The sequence below is a fragment of the Balaenoptera physalus genome (genome assembly GCF_965194825.1).
Source record: "Balaenoptera physalus genome assembly, chromosome: 4".
NCBI lineage: Eukaryota > Metazoa > Chordata > Mammalia > Artiodactyla > Balaenopteridae > Balaenoptera > Balaenoptera physalus.
Genome location: NC_138891.1, coordinates 21065867 through 21075368, shown reverse-complemented (window position 1 = coordinate 21075368; position 9502 = coordinate 21065867). Strand labels below are relative to the sequence as shown.

Here is a 9502-nt window from a genome sequence, read left to right as displayed (position 1 = left end):
CATGTACTTTTTTTTGGCCATCTCTGGGATTTTAGAAAATAAATGGACATCAGTCATTGAACTCTGCTATGATAGTGTCATCTCAGGGGATACTGAGTTACAGAGGACAGTGTCTCCCAGTAATAAATCTACGTTATGGATGAAACAATTTTAGAGCTTAACTTGGTAACAATGGACTTGAAAATAGTGCAACAAGATTGAATGTGACACTTCAGGGCTTACTGACATGGGGGCAGATATAAATCAGCTTTAAATCTTCATGCTGCCCACCCAGGCCACAAGGGTAGTCCTGGAATACGCCAGATTCATCTCCACGAGTCAGGGCATGTTCAGAAAGCAATGCTTGGGGGTTACATTTGGAACCAGGGTTCATCTAATTTTCTTGATGCCCCCTTTCCCCATTTCTTTGGTTTCTGATTTTGGCTAAAGCCTAATTTTAAAACCTGAGCGCTCCTAGTGGTGGCGCCAGCTTTCACTATTGCCTGGTTTAGCTGTCCCTCCATGGGACACAGGAGGTTTTCAGTAACTAGCATTACCCCTGTGCATAGTAACATGCCAGCTACTCTCTTACCGGTTTGCTCTTTGGTTTATTTGTAAATTCACTGAGCCCAGGCGTACTCTTTCCTCTCTGACAGAGGAAAAGGCTGTGTTCTTCTACACCACGAGGCAAATGGCAGAGATTTCCTTCTCATCTGCTGGTTTTCTCCAGGGGGCTTCATGCTTATGACTTGAAGAAGCTCTTTAAATGGGCAGTTAGCTCCCAGAAGACTGTGCTTTACGGATGCACTACTCTTTCCTCCAGCCTGTAGCACGAGGCCCTCCGTGCTGGCACCGGGGACAGGATGAGTCAGGCTGCAGAAGGTGGGGACACCGGGTGGCCTGTGACAGCGGGTAGGTGGCTGCACTTCCCAGGACCTCGTGTCACCTCTAGATGGAAGCATGCCTGCCCACTGTGCTCAGCCCATCAGCACAGGCCTCTGTGAGAAACACCCAGGGGAGCCCTCCCTGACAGAATCCGTCAGGAGAGTTGAATCTGCTGTTCCAGGTCCCCAGGCACATAGCCCACCGTGGGGCTGTGCTCTTCCCTTTGTGAGTGGCCTCGAGAGGGGGACTCGGCTGGCCTGTGTTCACCTCAGAGCTGGCAACAGCGCCCGACGCCTGGTCTTCCACACCACAGGTGCTGTGTGGCTCTGAATGAGCTGCTTGGGGTGCACCCAGCTGACAGCTATCTCGTCTCCCCGGAAGCTGGGAGGCCAAACTCCCATCACTGGAGAGATGAGAGGTGATAAATGGAGTGAGCAAGGCCTCTGAAAGCAGGGGACAGAGAAGAGCAGGGGGGGAACTGGCCCGTGTGTGCTGGTGTCTGTGATGAACTTTCAGCCTCCCTGGGAAGCGGCTGGGAGTGGCAGGGCCGGGACGGGGAAAGCAGGAGGGGCGCTAGGTGATAGGGCTGGGGTGGGAGGTGTGACGACACGCTCCTTCCTTCTATTGCACGGTAGGGCGCTTCTCTTCTCAGAGTCCAGAAGGTTCCTGGCGGAAGGAATGGGGCGAGGGCAGAGGGGGAGGAAGAGAAGTGCTGTGTGGCTCTGAATGAGCTGCTCGGGGTGCACCCAGCTGGCAGCCATCTGGAGGAAGGCTGAAATGTCTGCTCACTGTCTGAGGACCGAACTCCTTGGCAGAGACCCTGGGCCTGCAGGATGGGCGCCATTTTAGGCGTTAAGGCTTCTCCTGGGTGTGAGCGCCTGACAGGGTGGAGGGCAGGCCTAGCCCCACAAAGTGAAGGACGCGGCTTGACTGTCTCAGGCCCTCTACTCAGCCAGGCGGCTGACTGTCCGGCAGAGCCAAGACTGTCAGGAGCCAGGGCTGCAGGGAGAGGGGGAGGAAGGTGGCTCGGTGGGTCCCAATGCGGCCTTGGCGGGGGCTCCCTCCGCTTCCCCTGAGCCCAGGTCATGGAACAAAACTTCCCTCGTGCTGGGAGCTGACACATACCTCCCTGCCCAGCAACCAGGGAAGGTCAGTGCAAAGGAGCAGGACTGGGAAAGCACCAGCCCCTATCCCAGGTGGCAGGGTGTCCGGAACCTCCCTGTCGGCTCTCCAGCAGGATCTGGGGTCAGTCCCCCCCTTCCCAGGCCTCGCTTCCAGTAAATGCAGGGCGCCTGTGCAGAGGGTCATTTGCCAAGCTCTGGGCCTGAGTCCAGTGGGTGGTGGCAGGGGAGGAGTGGCATAGGACGGAGGGGGGAGTCCTGGTGGCTGGAAGTGGCCACCTGTAAAGACCAGGAAGAGGGGGCCGCAGACCGCTGCAGAGGCCCCCGGAAGCTGCAGTTACCCTAGGGCGCTGGCCCCCCCTCTGAAATGCAAAGTCACTTCCCAGCCTCTCATTCACCAAGAATCTCAGGTTTCGAAAGCCAGTACACATCATCTTCTAATGTTTCCTAATGTTCTAGGTATTTGGAAAACAGACTCCTTTTTAGAAGTTGCCATGCTTTTTTCTTGGCTTTTATTAGCATGTGTTAAAATCATATTATCCAAACACTACCAGAAGAACATGTATTGTTCTGCATAAAGTGCTTAAGGAAAAAAATGCAACTTATTAAATTGGACATTCTTTTCTAGTTCATAAATTTTGGGTTACAATCAGGGCACAAAAGGAGAAACAGAATGCAGTATTAGAGAGAGCGAGAAGCTTAGTTAAGAACTTGGGTGGAAACACAAGACCACGTCCCATTCCTCCCACTTCCTTGCTGACTGAACACTGCACCTGCATAAAGCAGCAAACAGCTTTGTTTTAATAAATACATTTTCCTTCATTCAACTCAGAAAAGTTAATCACAGTAAAGCACTTTTTCTTTGACCATCTGTTTATAGCCACAGGCAAGATTTATCCACAGAGTTTAAGTGTGAAAGTGTCATTTCATTGGGCTTTCCACTTTCCAATGCTATCTGGGTTCAAGATTGTCTCAGCAATTCATTATTGGTTTATTTATATTTACCTGGTACTTTAAATACCAACTCTATAGTGTTTTGTGTTACAAATGCCAACCAAGGATATTTTCCCAGTACTAGAAATGTCAATGAGTGGGCCTAAATAAGGCTTTTTCCCCCAATACACTCCATTTTCTTTAAACTGGCTTCTGCACATTAGCACTCTGATGGTTGCACAAAACCCAAGTTCCTGTTGTGACAGATTTTTAAATCGGTAATGTTCTGAAAAAATAACAACTTGGAAATCTCTGTGTTTGAATCTTGGGTGGTCGTGTTGAGAACAGAAAAAACCGGCATTAAATACATTTTAAAAACATTCATTTGCAATCAAACATATTTAACTCTTCCAAGGAAGGAGCAGGGTGGTGATGGGGTGCCCCGTCAGGAGTAGCTGGTGGGCTGGGGAACCCATCGGGTGCACGCACTCAGGGCAAGCTTCTGGGCCGCAGACCTCGCCTCCTGGCCGCGATGCCTTTGAACTTCGCAGAGCAAAGGGAAAAGCAAGGCTGGCTGTACCTTCAAACAGTCAAAAGCAACCTCGTTGAGTTCACCTTGAAGCGGACCCAGAAGTTGGAGCGTGTGCCAAGCTGAGGGCTGCTGAAGGGCTAAGCAGTAGTGGCTGGAAAAGGCGGTCATCTGTGGTCCTCCTGGGGAGACCCCCTTCCCTTCTCTCAAACGTCAGTGCTTTGGGCTTCATGCAGGAAAAAATCTTAGCCGCATCGCTTACTAAAATTTCCATCTCATTTTACAAAAGCACACTGAATAGCAGTCCTGAGTGACAAGTATATAGAATTTGCTGAGTATAGCCAAGAGAAAAACAGCTTTCTAAACTATCCTGTTCTTTGCTTCTTCCTACAGATGCGTCTGTAGGACGTTCTTTAGTTTCACAGTGATATATGCTGTTTCAGGAAGCACAAGGTGATCGGACTTTGTTTCCACGAAGTGATGACCTACTTTAGTTGGAGCTTAAGGTTCCATGACTGGTTCTAAATCCCGCCATATACTGCTATACCAGTGACAGGATTTAGGGCAGTTGGGAGGCTCTCGGTGCCCAGTTCCTGCCAAGCACAGCCCACCAGTCATGGCTGGGCTTTCACTATCAGTAGTTATACTTCCCTTTGATGTTTCAGAAAACCTGTGGTGCATTTGTCGCCTCACTCCACCCGACTCTGTCCATCTGACTTGGAAGCCTGAGAGCTTATTGAATTAGGCTGAAAAGAGGCTCTGTACCTGCTGATATTGACGGCAGTATAAGATGCTAGCTTACTATTTTGCACAGCACCATATATCGTGCCTGTTATTCAGGCCAACTATAGCCAACCTTTTCGTTTTGTTTTTTTCTTTTTTTGTTTTTTATAAAGAAAATCTATGTAAGTTGAGGTTCAGAAATGCATATATTTTTTACTTACAAATATTCATCTGACCAAAATTCAACATAACCTTTATGGAACACTTAACAATCGTTTTGTTTTTAAAATAACATTTCATTCAAACTGTATATAATTCAGTAAAGATTTTTATACAGCAAGCAATGCTTAAACCCTGGAAAATCTGTAGAAAAGAGATTTTCACACAAAATAAGAAAAGAAAACTTTGAGGTATCCCTCACACACACACGTCCATTCATCCTGACCCACATGCACGCACGCATGCGCACACACACACACACACACACACAGCCATTCTCACTCACAAAGTGGCTGCAGCATAGGCAAAAAATTGTAGGTCCAAAGGAAAATAATTGATTGTTCTAATAAAGAGTCCAGGTAGCTCAGAAAGAAACAAAACAAAACACAATAGTCCTCTGAGGAAATTACTACCTCAAAAAAATGTTCTCAAGGTGAATTTGAGATCTAAGCCTACCAAATTGCTTTTGCAAAACAGCTCCCTGCAGTCCAAGGTGACTTGTGCAAATAGAAGGAATCAAATGAGGCTAGTTCCTGTACTTCCTTTAACAAGGATGTGGGATGCTCGCAGGCGCCCAGGGCGTTCCCATCACGCCAGGTACTGCTGCAGTGCCATCTTTGCCCTGAAATCACAAAGTTCCTGTTAGCCGTCATCTCAGAAGTGTAATTAAAGTAAAAAGCCCATGGTTCAAAGACGGTAGCTGGGAAAGTCTAAAAAGGTAGGTCCCCCAAGGGAACCGGGGTAACCCCAGTGGGACACCTACTGTAAAGGGCAGAGATCTGCGGTCAGCACACACGTCAAACCCATGCTGGCTGCATCCTCTTCCTGTGGTCCTGCTCTTGTCCTTATAGCTGCTGCAACCCAGTGACATTCTATAATTTTCCTTTGTCACTGGCATATAGTTGTGGTGGATCTGGGATTCTCGACTTTCTCCTATTGCCATGCAGGTTTTATCTAGTGCTGCAGGACACTGGGGAGGACACTTAGGGCTCTGGGAAGCTAAGAGGAACACTGACCGGGGAGAGGCGGGTAGGGGCTGATTAGAAGGTGCGTGGGAGGGGCAAAGAGCTCCTGGGATGAGGCTGTCTGCTGGTTCAAATGCCTCAGAACTGAGGAAGGGAGGTTACAATTTTACCCCATTCTTCTCGTCATGCCTGATGACACTGACTGATGTGGGATGTGGGTTGTTACAGTGATTAGGGAAAAAGTTAGCTAGCTGGAGAGGAAAAGGTGCAATGTGGGCAATGCCTTAACCTATCCTGATCCTTATAAAAGTGACTTCCTTTGAGCTGGGACTGAGAAGGCCTCCTACTCTCCCATCATGATTTGGTAAAGGCTGCAATTGTGGAAGTTAGGAAGTCAGGTTTTGGCAATGATCTCCGCTTCTAAGTTATAGAAAGAAAAGGTTAAATTTTTCTGTTACTATTAGCTGATGAAAGTATACCAAGGCAGATTGGGCAGCAATAAGCTGGACTCAAGCGCAGTTTCTTTGCTGCAGTAATGGATACAATCTACAGTTTTAAAAGAGGTGTGCTAAGGGATATTCTTGCAATTATTTAAGACTCTATAAGGATGATAGTTGCAAATAGTCCAGTTCATCAGAACAGAAAGCTCCATACAGACCACTCCAAGTTAAGAGCAAGTTGGGTTCTACAAGGTCATTTTGTTAGGAAATAAGTTTTTGAATAATGCCACAGGCTACCTCTTACTGACCATAACTTCACAAACCTGAGGCCCTCTGAGGCTGGGGTGGAGAGGCCTAGTTAGCAATAGCTCCTCATCTGTAAGTGTCTCAAAGTCAAAGGATCACAAAGCCTTAAAGACAAAGAACCTGAAAGATGTTGTCTTTAGGTAACAGACTTTACTATGGTGGGAAAGCCCACATGAGGGTCTTGATGGAAATTCTGTATTACTCTTTAAAATCGCCAATTCAGACTCCTTCTGGATCTTTCTAAGGGTTTGGCTATATCTGATTATATCGGACCTCAGAGACTGTGCCCTCATTATCTTTCTGCTATCTATTAATATCTAAGGAGTCTTTCAGATGGATGGTTTTGTAGGCAAGGTTACCTTTCCTTAAATGGACTGAGGTAGAGTAGCTCAGACCTTAACCCTTTTAATAGGGTTTAAGAACTGCTGACAATGTATGTGCCATAGAAATTGGTCTAAGCAATGCAGACCAGATTGGTCTAAGCAATGCAGGCCAGGGCTTAAAACTATCCCACTTCATGCTGGTGAGGCCTCTTTCCAGGTCATCCCAGAGATGATTTTAAGCAGAACTATTTTAATTTCTGAACAAACACAAGAAAAGAATCCCAGGGAATAGTCTGGCTGTCGGCCAAAAGAGACGGGCCGACAGAGCCTGTCATTTAAGCCAGCAGCTGTTACTACTGCTGTGGAGGTAGACATGAAGGTTCCCGTCCTCAAGGTACAGCTCAAATCCCACCTTCAGCATGTGGCCGGCCTTGACCTGCCTGTGAAGGAACACTCATCTGAGCAGCAGGCTGGGCTGCAGTTATTCGGTGATTTGTCTTTAACCCACTGGATGGCGAGCTTCAGGGAGGAAGGGGCCCAGCCATTCACTTGAGCAACAATTAAACAAGTGCCTCTTCCCTTCTGTGGAGCAGGTAAGCAAGCTGATAGCCATAACACCATGTGTTGTGTCCTATGGGAGCAGAGAGGGGTCCCTGGCAAGGCCTGGGGGCCAGGGTGCAGAAGGATCCAGCAAGACTTTTCCACGGAGGTGACAACCTGATTTGAGTTTTGAAGGACGGATGGCCATTGTCCAGGCGTTCTCCGCCCTTGCTTTCAGGACACCTATGCGCCCAGGTCTCTGCCTGCCTCACCAGTTGTTCTTCCTGCTCCTTTGCTGGACCTTCTTCATCTTCCCCTAAAGGTGGCGGTGGGGTGTCCCAGAGCATGGTCCTTGGCCCTCCTGTCTTCTCTCCTCTCGTTTATTCTCCCTAAGTGACTTCAGCCAGCTCCAGGGCTTTATATACCATCCCAATTCATATCTTCAGCCCCACTCTCCCGAGTCCCTTGGGTATCTAATAGCATCCAAAAGTCAGCATGCCAAACAAGAACTCTTGATTCTCCCTACCCCCACCCACTTCTCTTCTATTCTTCACCATCTTGGCAAATGACCATCTTGGTAAACCCTCTATTCAGCTGCTCAGGCTAAAACTCTAGGCATTTTCCTTTCCTCTTTCTTTAACATCCTACATTGAATCCATAAGCAAACCCGTTGGCTCTACCTTTAGATTAAAACCTGAATCCAACCACTTCTCAATACTCCCAGCACTACCACCCTCATCTCTTATCTAACACAACTGTAACGGCCTTTAGCTGGTCTCCCTGCTTCCACTGCTGCCCTACTACAGACTGTTCTCTACACAGCCACCAGAGCCATCTTTTAAAAATTTGAATCAGATACTGTCTCTTCTGCTCAAAACTCTCTAATGACTGACTTCCTATTAAAATCTGGATAAAATCCAAAGTCCTTGCCACAGTCTACAAGGCTCTTCAGTTGTTCCCACTGCCTCTCTGGGTCCACTTCTTACCACTCTCCCCCTCGCTCGTTTTTCCCCAGCCCCACTGGTCTTCCTGCTGCTTCTTGAACGTTCAAGCTCATTCCTGCCTCAGGGGCCTTGAACCCACTGTCCCCTGTCTGGAATACTGTTCTAAGCATCTGCCTGGAAGACTCTCTCATTTCACCCAGGTCTTTGATCAAATGTCACATCCTCGGAGAGGCTGGGCCTCATTTATACCACATGAAGCTTCCTTACTCTCCATTCCCTCACCCTTGCTTATACCTCCGTAGTACCTCTCATTATCTGCTATCATATTACATATTCATTTGCTTATTGTCTGTCTTCTGTACTAGAATGTAAGTTACATGAGGGCAAGGATGTCATCAGTTTTATTCACCCTTATATCTCTGATGCCTGAAACGATGCCTGGTAGAGGTTGGTATTAAGATATATATATATTTGTTGAATGAATGGGGATTCAGAGGCGAGGGGACTGGGATGGCAAATCAGATGGAAAAGAAGGTGTAAATGCTTGAAGGTGTGATACTGTAAGACGGCAGGTGTGGCTGGAGCACAGGGTGGGCACGGGGGAGGGGGCAGCACCAGGAAGGCAGAGCCAGACCATGGAGCACTCTGAGCCCTGCTCACGAGTGTGGAGAATGAAAGTGAGCTGGAGAACGAAGGCTGTGTTATAAGAAGGGTCCACAGCCAGGAAAAACAATCTTGGCTATCCTGAGCTTAGAGGGGTCTCTGACTATGACTCTCGCCTCACCCAGAGAGGGTGAGCTCTCTGAGGACAGGGACCCCTTAGTGGTCACTGCTGCATCCCCAGCAGCCAGGCCAGGCTGGCACAAGGCAGGCGCTCAGTGAGGTTCTGAGCTAATGAATGTTTTTATAATTGGCCTTCGTTTCTGCTCTCCAGAAGGCCACACGCATTTCTATTCTAATGATCGAGGGACTGAAAGGGAATGACCTCTGGATCCTCTCCAGGGTCCCACTAAGGTGGCCTGGGCTCATGTTAATTCAGAGTGAGATGAGAATCTTTAATAATCTGCTAATTATTAGTTTATCTCTTACTCAAATGTCACACAGTTGACTGACAGATTATTAAGAAGGGAATCCAAGAATCTAAAAGATTCTGAGTTTGGCCATGTGACTTACCAAGCAACTCAAACCCTGTCATAAAAGAATGCAACATACCCCAAAGCAAGGCCTTTTTACTTTGATACTCACTTGTCACAAAGATTTGAATCTGGTGACTGACTCAGTTTGTGCAGAATATCTACGATGCCCATGTCTCGTAATTTATCCTGGCGTTCTTGTGAGCCTGAGAGATGAAAGCTAGCAGGTTACTGGGAACATGACCCAGGCAACTGCTCTCCTTAATGTACAGCCAACAATCTGGGGCCTTACCAGTGTCCTCTGCCCTCTCCCCTTCCACCCCCTCGCCCTCCACTCTACCCAGCGCAGCCAGACCCCCTCATGCTTGGATTCTCCAACAGCGTTCTAACTGGTCTCTCTGCCTCTTGACCCTCCTTCCTGCAGTCCATCCAGGGTTCTGCTGCTGGATTAATTTCTCCATG

At 47.9% G+C, this 9502-nt stretch overlaps 1 protein-coding gene across 7 annotated transcripts in view; it reads right to left on the bottom strand.

Annotated features, from left to right (window-relative positions):
• Nucleotides 1–4357: 4357 nt before the first annotated feature.
• The window catches only part of ARMC8 (armadillo repeat containing 8), a 105214-nt gene continuing 100069 nt past the window's right edge, over nt 4358–9502 (bottom strand). For 5 of the 7 annotated variants that reach the window (XM_082459792.1, XM_082459788.1, XM_082459789.1 and 2 more), the window contains 2 exons: nt 9153–9246; nt 4842–5011 (listed from right to left, as the gene is read on the bottom strand). In XM_082459792.1, coding sequence (XP_082315918.1) covers nt 4978–5011; nt 9153–9246 — 128 coding nt within the window. In that variant the 3' untranslated portion in view covers nt 4842–4977. Of the gene's footprint in view, nt 5012–9152; nt 9247–9502 lie in introns of all 7 variants that reach the window. The other 2 variants (XM_082459793.1, XM_082459787.1) reach the window with 1 other exon arrangement.